The sequence below is a fragment of the Zerene cesonia genome, chromosome 25 (assembly GCF_012273895.1).
Source record: "Zerene cesonia ecotype Mississippi chromosome 25, Zerene_cesonia_1.1, whole genome shotgun sequence".
Lineage (NCBI taxonomy): Eukaryota > Metazoa > Arthropoda > Insecta > Lepidoptera > Pieridae > Zerene > Zerene cesonia.
The window spans coordinates 798706-821631 of record NC_052126.1 but is presented as its reverse complement, the minus strand read 5'-3'; the positions used below and the strand labels follow the sequence as shown (position 1 = coordinate 821631).

Below are 22926 nucleotides of genomic sequence, written 5' to 3'. Positions count from 1 at the left end.
ATTAGTAACTGATTATATTCATTAATTAACACACCAGCAGAACAAACGAGCGAAATGAATGCGGATACGTGGGTATTAATAATAAATAAATGTTAATGTACTACTTTTAAACGAAAAAACAGCTTTTGAACATCTGTATTCACGGGCAGCTGTTATGTAATCGAGAGCTCTTCGCAAATATTGAAATTTAAGTGATTATACGTTTTTAATTTGGTTGAAAATGTAAATTCGATAATTGAATATTTACTGAAAAAATTATGTACAAGTTTCGTTTGATTAATGTTTACAGTTTATTTGATGAAGACTTTATTTTAAGTTTTTCTTTTATTGAATAGAAATACAATAGAAGTTATATAATATTAGATGCTATAAATTATTAGGGCGTGCGAAGCCAGCTCTAACTATACAGATGGTATGCTATCACACAATCACACTATTAAATACACTTTTTTTTTTTTTTATGTCACAGTCTGCAATTGAGCTGGTAGAACGCCTGATGGTAAGCGCTACCACCGCCCATGAACATTTGTAGAGACGTAGAGTCGATTATAGACCTTACGCCTCTACAAATGGATTTCCGACTTTATATTGGGAAGGGATTAAGAAAGGATTGGTGAGAGGAATAAAGGAAAGGACTGGGAAGGGGAAGGAAAAGGACATGGGCCTCCGGCTCCCCCACTCACCGAACGAAACACAGCAGAATGCTATTTCACGTCGGTCTTCTGTGGGGGTGTGGTACTTCCCCGGTGCAAGCTGGCCTAATTCGTGCCGAAGCGTGCTCGACTACCACATACAAAAGACTTTATTAAGACTGTATGGCACCTAAACTATCCTATGATTTCGGGTCTCAAACTATCTCAGTATCAAATTTCATTCAAATCGCCTTCTATATAATAGTAGTCCGCAATCATGCATATGTAGTAGCACCCGACTTGAGGAAACCACATCTGGCACCGCATGGCCACTCATTCGAGAGTTCTCAGAGCACTGGGTCATTAATAATAAATATCTAGTTAAATTACCAAGCTCAAACAACTTCTAATAAGAAACTCCTCCAATAACCGCATAGCGCCCTCACTATAAGCTTACATTCTGACACGAAGAACGCTTTTATTTTATAAATAAACTAACTTTCCGCCCGCGGCTTTGCTCGCGTTCACACAAAATGTTTTTCATGTGTTTTTTGAAGAAGAGGCTTTATAATCTTTTGCAGAATTTAGAGGCGTATATCATATAAAGTAATCGTCAAAAGTAATCGGTTTGCACGGGATCAGCCAACGACTAACCTTTTATTGAAACAAAGAACGACCATTACTTAAATACATGTAGTTGGTATAGTTGCCAAAAGATGTCGTTAGTGTGCCTATCTATATTTTCTTATGTTTGTTTTTACGCGAATATTATAAATTAAAGACTTTTTACTTACTACTACTTTTTTAGAAATGAAAGACTTTTTAACGGATTATAAATAATATATAATAACGGAATATTACTTAACATACCATCTGCGGAGAAATCTGGTGCAGGTAGTTCACAAACAACAGTTGTGTGACCTTCAAGACGCAAGATCTTAGTCTCCCCGTGACCACGTTTGCTGTCAAGTGTTCGAAACGTCGGTTTAAATATTATAACGAAAAAATCGCGTTTAAAATCCGTTAAAAAGTATTTAATTTCTAAATGTATAATACTCGCGTAAAATCAAAGCAGTTATCTATTTCAAATGCTCTATTCTATTTTTGAAGACCGATGCAACGATACAACTATTTTTAATGATTTATTTTTAATCAGATGCAGTGTGTATTCTAACAAATTTATCATCTTATCACTGAACCCAGAGTGGCCGCGGACAGAACATTATCCGAACCAATGAGTTTCGTCGTACATTATACAGGGTACATTAGCCTCAGCTATTTGTGGCTAACAAAACGTTTGGTCGATATCGCAAGGACTTATGTTTATTTAGTTATACCTCTAGGATACTGGCTGTTTGACTTTTGGCTAATTTCGATGTGTGTTACAACGCATAGATTGTAGGGAAGTGTCGAAAATTATACGAATAGCGGCGCCCTACGGTTGCACACGCGTAATTCCGTATCCAGTAGGAATATAGAGATAAAAAGTTTCCTATATGTTGTTCCAGTTGTCCAGCTGTCGACGTACCAAATTTCATTGCAATTCGTTCAGTAGTTTGTACGTGAAAGAGCAACAAACACACACACATCCTTACAAACTTTCTCATTTATAATATTAGTAGGATAAGATAGCAGGATAAGATAGGAAGTAGTAAGGATAGTAGGATAGGACAGGATAGCTGCAAGCGACAATTAAATAATATTGATTGCAAATATTAATGCATTTTCTGTATTGCGAACTTCAACTCGTGGATTGGAAACATTGAGCTTATCTACAAAAAGTTTTTACTTTGTTTAAATGCTATGCCCATGAACTGGAAATATACCGATATTTCCTAATTGTAAAATTATCTCCGCAGCGTTTATATGTTGTTATAATATTTTTGGATTATTTAATTTGTTCTTTTTAGCACCATAATTATTGGTATACGATAAGTTCGGATACGGTACAGTAGGGTACGGTAGTACAAACACAGAAAAAAATAAAAGACTTTTTATCTATATAAATAAAATATAAATATATTGGAGACGGATATGTCGGAGGTGGATATTAGTACCGACCGATAACGAAACGAATCACGAGTTCCGGTAGATGGTGGCACCGCCGCCTCATTGTGCCTAACTTCATGCTACAACAGAGCCTAGCTGGGGTAGGCGTGTCGGACCAAGGCTCACTTTCTTTGGGAGTCTTCGCGACAAGTTCTCAACGAAGCTAGGAACTGTTCCTCAATTTCGTTGTATAATGTGATTTAAGTTGTGATATCTGTTCAATGTAATCATTTTGTATAATTCGTTGCCTCATTGCTAGATTACCCATTTTATACGCCCTACGTCGGATGTTGTCTCCTGGAAAAGATCTATTATTGCTGAGCTAAGTAAAACCGGCCTGTCATGGCGCGAAGCTAAAATAGAAGCCCAAGATACTGGAAAAAAAATTACTGAGGCCCTATGCTCCTCGAGGAGTTAAAGGAATAATCATCACGATCATATTGATACTAATATTGCAGCCCTCTCCGTCGAGTAAACGTCGTAAACGAGTTGCTTAGCGAAAACTCAAGAACGGCTTAACCAATTCGGTTGATTTTTTTACTTTTTTTGTTTAGGCACAAGGAAGGATCTTAGGATAGAAAAGACATGTCACGGACGAAGCCGGGTGAACCGCTAGTAATTATATAAAAGCTGAAGTTACCTGAATGACCTTGACTTCTCTCTCTTGCAGATACCTGGCCGCTGCGCCCACCGACATGGCCACGATATATCCACTGAGGACCCCGAATTATCTGACACATACCACGATAACACCACTCACCATGGAAAGGTGAGTACTGCTTATTTCAAGTAACGTAGATGACGATAAACTATTTATATTCTTAATTTCGATTATTCGTTATTTTCCCCGTAATGCAATTATCTATAGATATATCAAAATCAACTTCTTAAGTAAGTCTTATTGTAGGTGTGTAATGTGATATGTAATTGAGGAACTTTATGCAGTTCACGGATGATGCTGTGACCAAGGGATAGGGTATATAATATCTACACTAATATTATAAAGGGAAAAAGGACACGTATCTACACTTATATCATAAAGAGGAAAGATTTGTTTGTATTGAATAGGATGCGAAAATGTCGATTTGTAAAATTTGACTTCGTCGATTTGTAAAATTCATATAAAGCTAAGTGTGAGTGTCTAAGACTATATTTCATTTTGTTTTTGATTGTGGATTCAGAATGCTACCAGTTTAACATATTGAGATAAAGAGTCGCAAAAAATCTCCTTTCTTCCCATCTCTTCTAGATCTATATACTCTGTGTGGGCTTCAAAGCCAGCGAAAGTTGAAGCTATTCAAAATAATCAAATTATACCCTTACATGCGTTGATCACTTATTCCTCTGTGTTGAACTTCACCGACTTGATTAAGTGCTATTTGAAGCCGTTATACAAATAAAAACAGTGGGAGGTTGATAAATTAAACTCGGTAGCGCATGGGCGTTGAAATTTGCATATGTCACTGTAACTTGAGCTCGTAGCGTGATGTACAAGGCATTTGCGATAGCGACTCGAGTCGATGTTTTGATTTAAAAAGCGTTTGAATTTGCCCTGTGCTAATTGATTGAATAATAGTAGATTGTTTCAAAAAGTGATGACGTTAAAACTCATTTATATCATTTATAAATAAAGGTAGTAATGATGTAGGAAATACAAAGCTATGTACATATAAAGCGCTTTAAACGAGGTAGGTCATAACCTACAATATATCATAATATATTGTTCTAAATAACGACTTTAACTTAAAAAATGATCGACGAAATATCATAAAAACATATGTTAATTACCAGATTATAGTCACAATAAATTGGAATGTCTTAAATTTAGAACTTCACTAATTCCTAATTTGGGGCTACACCTAAAACAATATTCTCTTTACATGAAATAAGCAATATTAACAACGATATATAACTAGAAATAAGAACTTATTACCAATTCAAATACCAGCTTATAACTAGTACCACAGTAAACCCTTTGCTGGCTACACTGATTGTAAATTCAAACTAAGCAGCGCAGTCTATTTTTACCCCCGGTTGGCGCTTCGCGATAATGTGGAGGCTTGTTTATCTTCATTCGGTACTTAAAGTGACGTCACATTTGGGATGACTTGCATTTATAATGAGAAGCGAACCAAATTTCATTTCGTTCAATTTTCGGTACATATATTCAATATTTCCAATCGTGTATCACTTTTCAGAAGCATCTTCTGAAAGGTCAGGTAGAAGGTATTTTCATTGGTGCGTTTTTAAAATATAATTTATTTGTCTTTGAATACAACCTCTAAGTGAACAATAAGAGAAACATTGAAATTTGAACCTAAATTATAATAGAATAAAAATTATAATAGAAAATAAATATCAATCGTCCGTCAATCGTTTAAAAGAGTTCTATTACGTCGCAAATAAACTAGCAGTTACCATAGAAACGCTTGTATTTTATTTACATGTATGATTACACAACAGAATGAAAACAAAAATCCGCCTTAAGACGTATCCATCCCTCCGTTAGAAAAGCAACGTTGTTTGTAAGAATACGTTTTTATAAAAATAACATTCAGCTTCGAAACAATACATTTTAGCGGGAATAAAAGCAGTTGTTAAGGAATGTGGGACAAAGTTATATTATGAGGAATGGTAAAGTTTCGTAGCGACTGAAATTCGTTATACGTTTTCGGCCATTTATTAGTGAATACAATAATAAGGTTTCTGGTGCATGTGTAGCTGACTTATCTACATTGTATTGAAAATATAGCATTAATATTCAGTTACACAGATATGTGCAATAGTTAACTTTAGTTACGAGGCTTTAGCCTCTTAATACTATTTACTCTGCGAATATTATTAACCACGAGATGCTAGTCCCAGCTCCGCTCGGATATCAAGATTCCTGTTTTATCCCAAGGGAGCGTTTAATCGGGATACAAAGTATCCTATCACCCAAGTCAGTTCATACCCTGTCTGTATACCAAGTTTCATCAAAATCCATGTTGTTTCAGCGTGGTTAAACTTTTACATTTATAATTTTAGTATGAAGTACACAAATATTTCATACAAATTATTATTATTTACATTAGAGCAAATACGACTTTTTACCTGAGAGCCAAGCAATTCAATAGGACTTCATTCAACTTATGTTTTCTACCTATATTCAATTAGTTAATTAACACGCTCAGATATATATTATATCTTTTAAAGAGTCCCCTTCATGAATCAAATTCAATGAAATCATGTGATGCGAGTATACAAATTAAATGCTCGCTAATTAAATATTAATTGGGACGACATTACATGATATAACACACCTCCGTGTGTCGCATCAAACAGAAACCTGAATGATATGGAAATTTTCATGAAATACATATGTTTAAAAGTAAAGGAAATGCAGATGCGAAATATTGCAATGTTTATTAATGATGGCATTAAATCGTTATATTGCATTTTTGTCTTCATTTATTATTATCAGTAAGCAAGATGCATTTCCAATAATAACACTGTGCTTGCTACAAGATAAAATAAAAAAATAAAAAAATAAAAATTTCTTTATTTGTGACATTTTTACATAATATAGATTTTTACATATATAGCATTGAACCCCATACTAGGATCCGGTAAAACTAAAGTAAGGTAAAACCCTTTTGCAAGAGCTACAATTCTTATGAGTTTACAACACTATCGTAATTAATAATAATAACAAAAAATTTTATCGTCACCAAAAAGGATGCACACATATATAAAAGTTTCTTAAAAATAAGTTATACCATGCAAAATATATCAGTAAAAATAGGTGAATGTTTCTGCTGCCGCACTAAGCCAATTGTTTCCTTACATTAAAACACATATTAGTACAATACACATGATATATAATATGTTATAATCATTATTAGGTAATTACGTAGGTTTAGTTGTAAGTTTTTTTTTCGATGTAAGTCGCTATCGCATTGGGTTAACCTGTAATGGCATGTGATTTGGATAAATAAATAAATAAAAATAAAAAAATAAAATGATGATTCATTTCATCTACGTGAAAATCATATTCATAACCAATAACAGGTGTTATAGCAGTTACATCAAAACAAACGCAAAGTATTCGGAACCAAACACATAACAACGTACGTGCATAACGCGACAGTAAAAATTCACAAACAAAAATTACGGCCCCTACCTATTCATTATATTGCTTGCTGTCCGTGGCTTTTGTTAAACTTAAAAATGTAAAAATGAATGCGATATTCTGAACGCTTTCTCCGAGATTTTCGACTGTGAAAATTTATATTCACTAGCTAGAAATTTAAAGGGAACAGCGGGGACTGTGTTTTATATAATTTGCAATGTGGGACTTTTAATGGTTTGATTTTGGTTTAGCTTGAATGTTTATTGTGTGTTATATAATAACTATAAAGAATAAACAACTATATAATACCTTTAAATTATAAATTCTTGTTATATGAGCTATAATGTTCACAAGACGAATTTATGGAATATATTTCAATTCAACTGAAAAACTATAAGGAAAATGTTAAAATAATTATGCAAGCGTAGTTTTTATTCGTTAATTTCTATAAATTAAAAATACCAAATACGTTATCAAATACGAGTATTAAAGGCGCCCACATAGGATGTAAAATAACACCTTATTATAAAACACTAGCTGCGCCCCGCTGTTTCACCCGCGTAAGTCCGTATCCCGGAGGAATATCGGGATAAAAAGTTGCCTATATGTTATTCCCGTTGTCCAGCTGTCTACGTACCAAATTTTATTGCAATCGTTTCAGTAGTTTTTGCGTGAAAGAGCAACAAACACACACACATCCTTACAAACTTTCGCATTTACAATATTAGTAGGATAGGATTAGATACGCTTGTTTCCCTTAAAATATATGTAGTTATGAATTTCAGCGTAGGTATAGTTAGGTGACATCGCATAGAAATGGCAAAGAGGTTAAGTGACGGAAATGTCGCGTCACCCAGTTTTTGACTGCGATTTCTGTGGAGTGTTGAGTGCACCTAATTGCCCGTTTAAAGAGTTTAAAATTCTAATTACATTGTAATTGTAAGCAGTGGTGGCTCAGTGGTGAGAACCTCGGACTTCAAAATCGATAAGTCGGGGTTCGAGACCGGGCGGAGCGTGCAGGAAATAAATTGATTTTTCAATTTATCTGCACATGTGGATAACATCACCACTGCTTAAAAAACGGTGAAGGAAAACATCGTGAGGAAACCGGCATGTCCAAGAATAAAAAGTTCGACGACATGTGACATCTGCCAACCCGCACTTGGCCAGCGTGGTGGATTATGGCCAGAACCCTCATAGGAGGCCTGTGTCCCAGCAGTGGGAATATATATGGGCTGATGATGATGTAAGGCGGCGTAATATGTTTTATTTTTGTTAATTATAAATGCTTTTTTCAGGTGCTATATGGATGAAAATAATATATTTATAACTATCTATTTGTAATACCGAAATGAGATCAAATAGCGTTATTTATTATTTACTAAAGATCCTTTTTTTAATTCTTATATCTTCTTCTATCTATACATATAACTTAAAGGTGACTGACTGACTGACATAGTGATCTATCAACGCACATCCCAAACCACTGGATGGATCGGGCTGAAATTTGTCATGCAGATACATGTTATGACTTAGGCATCCGATAAGAAAAGATTTTGATAAATCCTACTCACAAAGGGATGTGAATGAAAGTTTGTAACATGAAAATTTATTAAGATTGCGCGGTTAAGCTGCGAGCAACAGCTTGTCCTACTAATCCTACTAATATTATAAATGCGAAAGTTTGTAAGGATGTGTCTGTGTTTGTTACTTTGTTCACGCAAAAACTACTGAACCGATTGCAATGAAATTTGGTATGTAGACTGTTGGACAACTGGAATAACATATTATAGTCAAGTTTTTATCCCGATATTCCTGCAGGATACGGATTTACTCAGGTGAAACCGCGGGGCGCAGCTAGTAATATATAAAACGCAAAGATGACTGACTGATCTATCAACGGACAACCCAAACTACTGAACCGATCGGGCAGAAATTTAGCATACAGTTAGCCACTATGCTATAGTCATCAGCTCAGTAAGGATTTAGATAAATTCTACCTCGAAGGGAATAATAAAGGGGGTGAAATTTTATACATGAGAACTTGAGAACCCGAACCCGAACCACGAAAACTTTAGATCATGCCGGCTATTTATGTTTATCCAAATATATGATTATACACTATTGATAAGATCTGCTATCAATTCTCACTAGCTGTAACCCGCAGCGTCACTCGCATTGTACTCAGACAAATAGTTGCCTATTTGCTTATTCAGACTATAATCTATCTCTGTACGAAATTGCATGCAGACTGTTTTCGCATGACAGAGTAATAAACATCCACACATCCATCCATACTTACAAACTTTCGCGTTAATAATATTAGTAGCATTAATTTATTTTTGTAGTTATATAAATATGAGAAATATAGTTAAAATCTATCTATTTATCTATCTATCTATCTATCAAATAAATATCCAAAATATTCTTTACACGTAAAGTTATATAAATATGAGAAATATAGTATAAACTATCTATCTATCTATCAAATAAATGTACAAAATATTACATAAAATACAACAAAAAATAGCAAGAATAAACAACCGAACGACACAACAAGTGAACAGTTACCGGAATAATAAATCCGAGTCAAAAGTTGGAAAAGATGACATTTAAAAATAATAAAGCAAAATGAAGAGCAGAGTAATTGGATAACATCAGACTGAACATTCCCCTCCAACAATAGTGCTGTTGATGGGTCGATGTATATCATATCGATGAAAATGACACGATGTCGATAAAGCTGTAGCAAATTTTGGAAGTGCATAAGGGTGCAAGCACGCACTAAAATATAACGCGCCTGAGAAATCCGTTTGTTCAGGGTTTCGATTAATTATTTACACATAAGATAAATTAAAACTAATTGAAACCAAGTTGAGTCTATATTATTCGACACAGATTCTTTTTTGTAGAATTTATTATATAATTTAAGTCTATTTGTTTAACTGAATTTAATCTTAATGTTAATAGACATATGAGGGCAAATCTGTATTAAAAACACAACACATCAATTCTACATACCTATTACATACATTGACAAATAACCTACTTTAAATTACTTTGAACTTAATGCCACCACATTAACGTACATTTTATCATGCACAATCGTCGATAATAAACAAAAATCACTCGCAACACTGAAAGTTAATTTTTCTCGATTTTTCCATTCCCCGTGTGCTTATATAAATTGCATCAAGCGTTTCACAGATTCCGTTGAGTTTGAGATAACACTGGCTTATAAATTACTGTTTTCTCCCGTACATCACTTTGAGAAACGTTATTCGAGTTAAATGATCGTGGATTCATTTAAATATATGTGCTAACGTAATATCTTTCACGGAGGATCTTATCCCTGGTAGGAAGAAAATCACCATTTCGAAAAACACACTAATGCATTATTTCAAGACTATATAACTGAAACAGTAACCATCATTCAATAAACAAATTAATAAGAAGTACGTTTTACGAATCATTCTCTGGATGATAACCATTCTAAAAAAAATTATACACACAATAAACACATCCATTCACATCCCACATTCAGCACATAGTTGATCAAATGACAACAATATCTTATCAAACACAAAAACAATCAGGTATTTATCGAGTAACAAAACAAACAAAGAAATCCATTCAAAATGAGATCCTCCTTAGCCTTTCTGAACGTCAGTTAAAAAAAACAAACACCAACAGAAACATATTACAATTTCGCCCCAAGAAAGTCTTTTAAACGGCGATAAATAGATGCTATCCCAAAACCATATTTTACCCCATATATTACACATCTACATAATATTCAAGCATGTTTCCAAACCAAAAGTTACCTTAATACAAAACAATAAAGCCGCAAATGCATTACGATATAGTTTATTTTGTAAGAATAATTGTTATTCTGGTCAGTAACATGCAAAACGAATACGTGACAAAAATCTTACATCGTTCAAAATATAAATACCTATCTGAAATTATGATGCTTAGTTCATATTAAGGATAGAAAGCTGCCTCTCTTTTTCTTTAAAAATATAGGCGGAGAACTGAGGTGGGACCCGATCAGAATTGACACAAATTATAGTTGTCAAGAAGTTGGCTATGCAATGTTCTTGGAATTAACCAATAGTTTCAATATCCCAAAATAAATAGATTCGGATTGATAGTTCGTTGTACATCTCTTCGTAGTTTAAATATGTAAGATCATTAATGCGATCAAAAGTTACCATGTATTCGAAAACGTCATTTTTAATCCATACACATCCACACAAAATTACAGGTCAGACAAAAATTACATAATTTTTTTTCAGCTTGTGTTACTTTACTTGTATGAAAACCCCTAGGGGTTATCTTTTTCAGTGTATATATAAATACTTTATTTTAACATCATACATTTTTATTAATTTCATTCCACAGTAATGTAATTCAATATTTTAAATTAAATAAACGAATATAGCGGTTTACAAAAAATACAGCAACATCACAACAGATTAAAAAGAAAAAAAAACACAATATTCTATCTGAACTCCTTTAATAACCAAACGTTATCTAAATTACATTAAAAAACGCTAGTTTTTATTGAATACCCATTTGAACGTTCCAATTGGATAATCAACCGAAAAAAATATCATTACACATTTAAAGTTCGCTTTCACAAGTTATTTTATAATAAACAACAGTATCTTTTGGGACCTAGCCAACTCCTGAATAATGCTAGATTAGCCCAGATTTCAGACAATGTAGATAATTTTATCTAGGTGAGTGAAGCGAAGTACAACATTTTGTAAGCGGACTGTAGTATTGTTATTTTTCGTTCCATTGTTTGTTATTTTTTTTTGATAAAAATGTTATAAAAGTATTTAGAGGGTATTTTGTAATGAGTCGATATGAAAATAGCAAATATATCTGTCTCTGTCTATATAATAGCAAGTGATTATGTTTCCAAGTTGTTCTCTTTGTCTAATAATACTAATATTTTAACAAAAAATTAAACCACATTCAAATTGTCAGAACTAGACAGTTAAGTGGGTCCACATGGAAGACACCAGCTTTCAAATAAAAAAGAATCATAATTGTTCCAGCCAGTAAACATAAGGTGGGAAACACAAAAAAAAATATATTCGTAATGAAAACACATGTCATCTCATCTTTTTAAAAATAGTAAGCAATATAACTATTATAATTTTTACTTTGTTATTAATAAGACCCCTTTTCGTTTTTGGAAGTCGGTTTAAAAATACAATTAACTTCGAAGTACATTTTGTATATCATAAGAGTTTCGTTTCATTTTGCCCGATTCATGATTTTTATATGAAATTTCATTACAAACATTATTACTTACAGGCTTACCTTACATAATTATTAAATCATTTGAATAAGCAGTTACGGCGTCACAGTATGGCGCTGATTTGTTACTATTTTTAACACACTAATGAGTTTCCCTTGTATGTTTGTACATACTGACTCCTTTAGGCTCGATTTTTGCCTAATTTAAACAGATCTTATCAAGGATCGGCGACAATATTTACACGAGTATATGACAATAATTTCACGAGCATATCTTATTATCCTGATTGCTACGTATACTCTGCGAGCAAGTGAGACAATTTAGTTGATTCCATCATTAAAGCGTATATTGAAATTATTTGTTTTAGCCATACTTTTTATTTAAACATGCAGCATACCTCTAGCATCATACTAACTAACTAAATCATTCCAGGACCGCGCAGGATGGTCGCAATGGAGCGAATGGTCACTCTGCTCCCGGACCTGTGACGGTGGCGTCTCTCGTCAGCTGCGGACGTGCTCCTCCCCCGTAGGTTGTAGGGGGGAGCCGGTGCGTTACAAGATATGTAATATGCAGGTGAGGTTCCAACCAAAGTTAAAGGAAACATGAATATTTGAGAACTGAAAGAGAATTCTTTCGATGTGGAGTTTGCACGCGCGTCATTTGATTTACATTTTGCATCTATTAGTATTTTCTTGCGTTTGATTATACGCGAGTATTATACATTTAGAAATCAAAAACTTTTTAACGGATTTTAAACGCGATTCATTCATTATATCAGTCTCCCTGTGACCACGCTCGCTGTAAAGTGTTCGAAACGTCGGGTTAATAATATAATGAATAAATCGCGTTTTAAATCCGTTAAAAAGTGTTTAATTTCTAAATGCCTTCTATTAGTTCGTTTTACAGGGTGAATATATACTCTATATTTAAAAAACTATTTTTTTTTATTCTCACTGTTTAATTTTTATACTTGTCAGCCATTACATAATCCTTAATTCTCATTCACAAAGGCTCTAAGGGTCTCGTTGGTATAATTATATAAACAAACACAGAAATGGGCATTTCTTTGTAACCTGCTTCCAAAAATTGACAAAATAGTTACATAACGCATAATAATAAATACCTTATTAATCACATCAAAGGCAATATTAAATAGCAATATTGGCGCAGTATTTCTAAATTTATTAACGTCTGGTTTCGCTGAAGCACAAAACTTAGTGCTCTCATAAAATCTATGAGTGTCTTGGGTTGCAATTGGAAATAACCATTAATCGCAGAATATTGTTTATTACACTATATCCATACATTAATACCATCGCTCTTTCTGCGTTATATATAGCTGTTAGCTGCCCCGCGGTTTCACCCGTGTATGCCCGTATCCCGTAGGAATATCGGAATAAAAAGTTGCCTATATGTTATTGCAATCGGTTCAGTAGTTTTTGCGTGAAAGATCGACAAACACACACACATACTTACAAACTTTCTTTTTCTTCATTTATAATATTAGTAGGATTACCTTTAAATCGAAGGGTGGGTGTGATTGTCTGCTAGAAAGTAACAGAAATTTGTTGTACTGATCAATGGAACAAGAAATCGATAAGTGAAACAGATGTGTTTTCATCTACCCCATCACGATGACCCCATACTTTTTTCCTATAAATAACCTGTCTAGAACGAACATAAGACACGAGCTTCGGACACCGGTTTCACTAGAGCTATAATAAGTGTAGAGTATATCGTGTTGAGAACCTTCTGTGTCCACGCGTTGTGAAATTTCTGTGACGCGTTGTAAGCATTTTTATATAATACACAATGTGTTAAAATACGTATATAGTATGATAATTTTTCAATGTTTGATTGTACTTTCTCTTTAACTTATAACTATAGTATAAAGCTAAGTCGCTTCCTGCGTTTGTCCCTATGGATGCTTAAATCTTTAAAACTACGCAGTTGATAGGGTTTTCAATTAATAGATAGTGATTCAAGAGGGAGGTTTGTATTCATAATGAAATCTATTAACGAATTTAGTGCGTGCGAAGCCTCGGGAAAAAGCTAGTACCAATATACTGAAAGATGATGATGATTGAATGACATTTGAAACTATGGTTCCTTTGTAGCTGTAGTTTTAAACGGAGTCAATTATTTTTTTTAACAAATTTAATGAGTTTATTTTATTTACTATAGATATGACTAAAGAATAAATTATATATATATATATATATATATATATATATATATATACCTAAAAGCATAGTGTTAGAATTATAGTCTTATACAGCATAGTTATTTATAGGCCTATTCCTTCTCCTCACCCTTCCTAATCCTTTCCAGTCATCAATCCTTTCCTTATATGTTACCCCTTAAAAGCGGGCAGCGCATTCGTCTGTGCCTCTGCGAATATTCATGGGCGATGGTGATCGTTTACCATCAGGCGAACCATCAGTTCAGTTACCCCCTATCACATAGAAAAAAATTATCTCGCAAAATCCTTAAAAAGACAAGAAGACATTTAATGATCAAGTCACAAATTACCCCACACTATGACAAGTCATCAAACTGTAGTCTAATATATTATTTAAAAACAATGCCAGTATCTATAAAGATACACATGCAAAATATTATGGTTAACTACGTTAAAAACTTTCGTCACACCCGGGTCTAACTCTCTATTGAATTGTTAGCGAAGTGGTCTGTAATAGGCCATCTAATTATACGAACCAAAACCTATTTTGCGTCGCACTAGAAGTTTCCATTAAATTATTCAATAACTGCAATGGCCAACTTCGCAATTGGTCAATTATTCTCTGTGGAGTACTTTTTGTTCGCTGTATTGATTTTAGTTACGATATTAAAACTGATATATTAATAACTAGCTTTTGCCCGCGGCTTCGCACGCGTTAAATTCGCAATAGTTTAATATAAACCTTCCTCTTGAATCACTATCTATTAAAAGAAACCCCACCAAAGTCTCTTGCGTTTAAATATTTAAGCATACATAGATACATAGGGACAGAGAAAGTGAATTTGTTTTATACTATGTAGTGACAATCACTAAATAGTATAAAATCGCTTTCTCTGTCCCTATTTCTTTATGTATGCTTAATTTTTTAAACTACATCCAAAACGGCTGAACCGATTCTCGTGAAATTGTGTGTACATATCGGGCAGGTCTGAAAATTGACCAACGTCTATTTTTCATACCCCTGAATGATAAGAGTAAGGCACAACAGCGTCTGCCGGGTCAGCTAGTATATTTATATAGTTGATAATTTATAATTACAATTAATATATAATTGCATTCATAGTTCCACGTTTTCTTTCTAATAGAATTAAAGTGAAACTAAACAGCTACTGTTTTAAAATATATTTTGTCCGTACAATTTGATAACAGACCTCTCTCACTGCGAGTAACGTAAACTAATCAATAATCCTCGAAAATATAACAGACATTCCGTATTTATATTAAAACGAGCAGTTATTAAAATGAACCAAATCGCAGCACAAAGCTTCTATAGCAGAAAGAGCTACTTTTGACTTTAATCGGTGCGAATTCCCTAGCGAGGAACAGTGAAGGTTATATAGCTGGGGTTATATGGCGATCATTTTATTTTCATTATTATAATTTGTATACAAGCTGACTTAATATTTAATATTTAAGTCGGATGTGTGATACTTTTTTTTGTAAAGTAAATTAAATTTATTTATAATAGACGCATTTAAATAAATTATTAAAGAAAGAATTTACAGCGTATATTTGCCATTTAGATATCAATAATTCGTTTTACTACATTGCACTTACTTATTTCAACTAATGATAACGTTTATATAAAATTGCATAATAAATGCATATAGCATAATATATATAATTTATCATTTATTAATTGGCATATTAAATTAAATTAATACTAATGCTGTAAATAATAAACAGTTGCAAACAAATCGCACCATACTCGTCACAGATTTACTTACGCATAATAAATTAAACCATTTAGAAATTAAAAACTTTTTAACGGATTTTAAACGCGATTTATTCATTATATTATAACCCGACGTTTCGAACACTTTACAGCGAGTCTGGCCAGTCTCCCCGTGACCGTTAAAATTTTTATAATTTCTAAATGTATAATACTCACGTAAAATCAAACACAAGAAAATACTATCAATAAACAATTCATTTAATATGTAATAAAAACAGCGTCATATAACCTCTTGCGTTTTGGGTGAATCAGTGGGGTCAGGGAGCGAGGCTTCGACGCCGAATGAATGACAATAAGAAATGTTATTTGCCCCCACTTTATTGACTGCTGACGCTTTTAAATCTGATTGGCGCATGCTTTGTTTCTTCAACGAGCTCTGCTATTTTATTTATAGGATTTCTCTATGCAAATGGACTTTGAACAATACTCTTGGCTGTGACGAATGCTTCATAGCTACTTCCATCGCAGAGGGTACGAATTTAGACGGAACAATTGTTATGAATGAAAGTATGATAGTTATAATGCCTTATATCTTATCAACATATATAGGATATAATAGGGTAATATCATGGGGGCGGTACCTACAAAGGCGATACAGGTAAATCCAATATAAGCATGTTAAAAATTAGATCTATATTTGCATAATCCAAACGTTAAGGACGCCATAATCATAATATGTGATACAATTTGACACGACCAAAAAGCTGGTTCTCGATTTCAAAGCGTTTTGATCCAGTTAAGCCCCGTGTAATTCAGGAGACCGGGGTTTCATTCGTAAGCCGAATAAGTGTTACTGGTTTAATCTATTAGTTAACCAACCTACTTTAAGCCTTTGAGGTTGTTGAATGGAATGAGACGGATATTGTTTAAATAAACTATGGTTTAGAAATTAAATACTGTTTAACGGATTTGAAATGCGATTAATTCAAATTATAATTCTTTAACAAGTATTTAATTTCCAAAATTTAGGATACTCGCATAAAATCCAATACAATAAAATTCTATATATATTTATTTATCTCGATATGCGTCAAATTCACCCTTTGAACATAACAGTATGCATTAAAAAGTCATTCTGTATTCATTTTGTATTTGGAATATAATGCATTGACAAAAAAAATTCACCTACAACCTATATAATTTAATGTCTAAAATGGCATCAAACAAACTATTTATCTGTATACACAAAAATTAAAACTCATATAATTTTATCTATAACCACTCAAAGCAAATGTTCGAATCAAACTCTCTAATCATCACATTATAATAATCATTTACCTTCCCCAATTCCCTAATCTTGCCTCAATTTGCCTAGTCCTATTAAATCCAAAACAATTTCGCAGCCCTGTCGCGCCAACGTGTCTCTACTAGAGGAGGACATCTGGAGGGAACAGCAGTGCAGTGCCCACGACAGCACTCCGTATGGTGGAGAGCTGTTCCACTGGCGAGCTCACAGAGATGACGCTGAACCTTGCGCATTGACCTGTAGGGGTACACCACAGCACTCTGGCTTGAAGCCTGAACCGGTAAGAATCAGATTTTGCATTTAAAGCATCGCATGCTTAAAATTGCTATGGGAATGAGAAATTTCACCACGGTTAAAAGTAGCCTTTATCATTTTCTTTAACTCCTCTTAATCTCCAGACATAAACATGACATCGTAAAATCGCTAGTTGAGGCGTAAAATAAAGACAAACAAACAAAAGCATATTTGTAGTAATATTAAAGTAGTATGGAGTTATTTTAAGGTTTATACCCGCTAGGACAGAATTTGGTGAAATTCTTTCTTAGTGCATCAATGCAGTAGTTTGGGCTGTGCATTGATAGATCAATCAATCAGCTCTGCGTTTTATGCATGTCAATAACATTAATTAATATTATTGTATAAGATAAGTGAAGTCCCGTGTCCCCTAGTGGGGTATGGGGCAGATGATGTACATCCGTTTCACTGATCGATTTTCTTTAGAGACAAGTAGGTGATCAGCCTTCTGTGTCCTGACAGACCGAGACATTTTTTTTTTTGTGCGTCCCCACCGGGAATTGAACCCAGGACCCCTCGGTTCTACGCTCACGCGTTAACCACTGTACCAAGGAGGCGGTCAATTGTATAAGATACAATTCTATAATTAAAATTTACACTGTCTATTTATAAATTAAACACAATTCCCTCAGCGTGACGCAGGCTCTTATTAATTGTGCTTGCTAAACATCAAAATTGTCTTTGTAATTCTAATGTCGGAATGTAAAATCCAAATAAACAGCTAATAGTTTGCCATATACCAAGAAGTCGCAGATTCCGTATTTAACAAATGAATTTGTCACACAAACAAGAACCTTAACTGACACAAACAAGGTTAAAAATGAAACGACAACATCTGACTCGATTATGTTTCAGTTAATTAGTTAAAATTCGAGACAAGCACCTTTCTTAACGAGACGCCTTCTATTCAAATATTTATTCTTACATTTTAACGAAATTCCCTTTCTAGAAATTTCGAATTAGCATTGCTTGTGAGAGTAACGAGGTAGTATACCTACTCTGGTGGATGTAAATAATCATGATTATAACTGGCTTGGCTGGCTTCCATTGAAGAGACATTTAAAAATGAAATTTATAATATTTAAAATCTTTTCATGTAGCCCGCCTTTTCAATAGTACCTTTAATGTTGTAGATATAATTTTTTAAAAATCTTTTAATATTTTTCTTAACCTTTAGTTTCTGTAAGTTTACATTAATAACTACTTTCTCAGTAAAGTGTTTATTCTTCGTTTGAATACCAAAAATTGTGCATGTATAATAAGGCATTACAAATATTGATATAATTAAAATAGGTTTTGCCTTAGGCCCACTCAAATCCGTAGGTCATCGAGCACTATGTATGCTAGATACAGTGGTTTATAGAAATTGTTGAAATATGCATCTAAAAAATATTGTAGATGCTTTAAGACCTATCTTATTTGTAACCTAATTCACAAAAATGAAACTTTTAATACTTATAAACAATATGTTTTTATTGTTTTTCTGTGAGCTCTCTATAATATTCTGCATCTCCAACAGACTGTTACCTTGGATGACGAAGACCGCGTGGTGGTGGCTGTCCTGGCGCCCAGGGTGTCTGATGGGACTCGTTGCAGGCCAGGGAGCTTGGATATGTGTATTGATGGAAGATGCCAGGTATGTTTCGTACACTAGCTTCTACTAGCTCATGAGATAAATATTGTAAGTTATTTTCACCTTCTTCTTTATATAAATTTTTAGTTTAATAACATATAAAATAAATGTTGTTCTCATGCATCCCTTGTCTTCTTTTTGCGATATCATGTTATTTATAAATACTTATTGTCATCCAATATTCGTAATTCGAATAATTGTGTGATATCCTTCTCGAAAGTTCCATCTATTCTATATCTAAATGTAAACTTTAATTCTCTTTAAAGTGGCTAATCGTCTATTTAATAACTTATTTTAATTAAAAGCATGTAATTACTACTAAAAACTGTAACGTTCGACATATATAGCAATACATAAAACGTCGTATGACGAATCCAATATCTTCCACCCGTCAAGATCGCAATCCACTAGACGATTCAAGTCAAACAACCAAATACATTTAACCACGACGTATACCAATCGTTAAATCCACAACGCCTCAAGTGCTAGGAAAATTTGGGGCACACCCACCCACTAAAATTGGCCTTGTTTACGACAAAACGCAGTGTTTACCAGCTTCGGGGAAATAAACATCGCAACCCTCTCGAATAACTTCCGATATGGCCCTTGAATATTTTATCAGAGCCCGTTATATGATCAAATAAATTTGATCACGCCTACGCTTTTTTTTGCAGTTTGATAAGCACTGATGGTTTTTTCAACAAATATTCCGTTAATGAAAGAAATGCTTTCGCTATTTGGATTATTTGAAATAGATTAAATGTTAAAATTGTTGTGAGGCCAGGTTTGAAATAACTTTTCACTAGAAATCGAAGTACCTACCATTAAACACAGAAATAGATACAACAAATATATTCATTTTACTCGTTTATTATTTACTAATATAGAGGGAAAATTTGTATATGATCTGTAGTTGATGAATACAAAAAGAAAAAAGAATTCTAGTAATATTTCTTTGTAGAAGTGAGGGACTTTGTATTGGTAGGAAATCATTGAATATCGATTAAAGAACAACCAAAGCGACTCCTGTATCGTTAGAAATAAGATTTTTGTTTATTGGGTACAGGTTATTAATTGTTTGTATATAAAACATCGTAAAATGCCATATTATACAAAAGAATCAAATCTTTAATTCCCTTATACATAGAAAGAAACGCGGGCTTAATGTTTACCCTTTGTATTGAAGACGCAATTAGGACAAGAGTACCTTATCCCGCTAGAAACAAAATAAAATAATACATAAACATCCAGATGTTTTAGTCTACAACATATGATATATATGACTGAAATCCCTTGTATTATCTTAAAAGTTATGTCAGGGTTTAGTAAAGGAAAACAAAAGCGAATAAAGATTTACCTTTGACACGGGTCCGATCAGTTTTGTTGGAAAACTTAAAGAGATCTAAAGTTGAGATCTCTCAAGTTCTTGTACGCCTTCATTTGAATAGTTTTGTGCTTTGTTTGTGTCTAACGTAAATTCGTTTTAAATAAAAATCTCTTTGGAAACGCAGACTGCAAATAAATGTATATAATCGGCCTTTTGTCTGGGAATAAAATATTTTAAAAGCAGTTTCTGGCCCCTTTTTTTTGACGGATTAATAAGTGAGAGAATTTTTTTTTTATGTCATAGTCGGCAATGGAGCTGGTGATGATGGTAAGCACTACCACCGCCCATGGATATTTGGAGAGGTGTAAGGTCAATTGCAGACCTTTCGCCTCTACAAATGGATTGCCGACTTTAATTGGGAGGGGATTAGTAAAGGATTGATGAGAGGAATAAAGGAAAGGACTGGGAAGGGTAAGGAAAAGGACATGGGCCTCCGGCTCCCCCACTTACCGTACCAAATACAATAGCATGCTATTATTTCACGCCGGTTTTTGTGGGGGTATGGTACTTCCCCGGTGTTAGCTGTCCCAATTCGTGCCGAAGCGTGCTCGATTCCCACAGGTGCTTCCGTTTCCGTTATTTTTTATTTTTTTGTTTGCTTTATAAATCAATATATCAAAAGCTTTAGTTAAAAGTTCAATAAGCAAAATACTTGTAATAGATACATTATTCCTTCTTATAATTTACTATATAATTACACAAAATTAATCCTGTTTGTATATATTTACGACGAACTGAATAACTTATTGAAAATCATCACAATAACTACATATAAAAGAAAGAAAATTATCTTATAAAACAAATCGAACAAGCGCCCCAAAATTAGCTCCAAGCGTACACCTGTCACCTACCACTTCTTCTAGAAAATGCTTCGAAAACAGCATTTCGTATACGCCCACAGACAATCGCTTTCTCGCTGTAACGACTCTCACCTGCTTTCCACTGCACGTATAGCGATTGAGCATACAATTTCGCAAATCTGCAGCGTAATGGAAAATCAACTATTAAAAGAAACACTAAAATACGTACACGCGATAATAGCTTCATCCTTATTCTTATTAATATTATGATCGTGGAAGTTTCTAAGTATGGATGGAACGAAAACAGATTATAGTATCTATATGAAATTTGGTACAGAGATAGATCGTGGCCTGGATTAGCACATAGACTATCTGGGCACCACTTGCAAATGCCTAGTGTTACAGCTAGTAAACATATATTTATAGAATTAGAATAAACCACATTGATGTTTAAAGAGTATATACATTTTTGGTAAAATTAATTTATTGTTTAGGGTTTAAAATTTATTGATGATTTTATTGGCGTTACGTGTATATTTTGTCCGTCCGTTTTACTTTTCTTTGAAACTTTGGGAAAAGATATTTCGTGTATATTTCACCTGATATTTATTCTGTAGGGTTTTTCACTAAGCGCGGGTAGATTTTGGCGGCCTAGGTCTCTTATGGTTGTTTACTACAAATGATGCAATTTTATGATTGCAATAAATGTTCGAAAAAGCACGCTTTGGGTCTATTTCAAAATAGACGTGTTTCGGTGCCTATTCAATTCCGTCTTTCCAACCTTTGATAGCCAAATTTTATAGCCATACATTTAAAATAATAAAAAGAAATGTGTTATCATTTCTTCGGCTTATAACAGAAACACTTAATAAACAAAAACTGAAAAACGTGAGAAATGTAAATCATGACCGAGGATTAATCCTCATTTTCAATAAATACATACTTTGAATTCTATTCGCAATATCATCCTGCTTTCATTCCTTTGACAGCTCGATCTTTACAGTAATTTCTGTACACATAGCTTCTTAGAACGGTGAACAGTGAATGGGGGTGTTTACTAAGAGACTCCTTTGAAGTGAATCAGAGGTTATAATCAGGTGAATTACATTGAATGTCATTTTGTGCAGACGCAGAGCATGTCCAATTAATTTTGTATTCAGTTATATAACCAAGAATGTCACAAGGTTTAATAAACACAATCGATTTTGGTAATAATTGCTTTATCCTCAAGATTTTATACAGAAAAATAAACAGAAATCAATTTCAATACCATAAATTATTCACGAGAAACGTAACGAAAAAAAGCAATAACCATGCTCTCATAAGATTTGATTCTTATCGGGAAATAAAATAAAGTAGATAATATGCAAATATATTCTAGGTTTTATGTTTTATTCAATACAAATACACACATATAACACCAATAGTTAATAAACTACATATTTTACACAAAAGTACCTAAAAAACTGCTAACAATTCCACGAACCGTGTGTCACTTTAGAATCGTCAAAAACAGTAA

At 33.5% G+C, this 22926-nt stretch overlaps 1 protein-coding gene across 4 annotated transcripts in view; it reads left to right on the top strand.

Annotated features, from left to right (window-relative positions):
* LOC119836773 (protein madd-4) overlaps positions 1-22926 on the top strand; it is a 97573-nt gene that overhangs the window by 20684 nt on the left and 53963 nt on the right. For all 4 annotated transcript variants that reach the window (XM_038362234.1, XM_038362236.1, XM_038362235.1 and 1 more), the window contains exons 2-5: positions 3352-3450; positions 12500-12643; positions 17391-17573; positions 19107-19223. In XM_038362234.1, coding sequence (XP_038218162.1) covers positions 3352-3450; positions 12500-12643; positions 17391-17573; positions 19107-19223 — 543 coding nt within the window. The remainder of the gene's footprint in view (positions 1-3351; positions 3451-12499; positions 12644-17390; positions 17574-19106; positions 19224-22926) is intronic.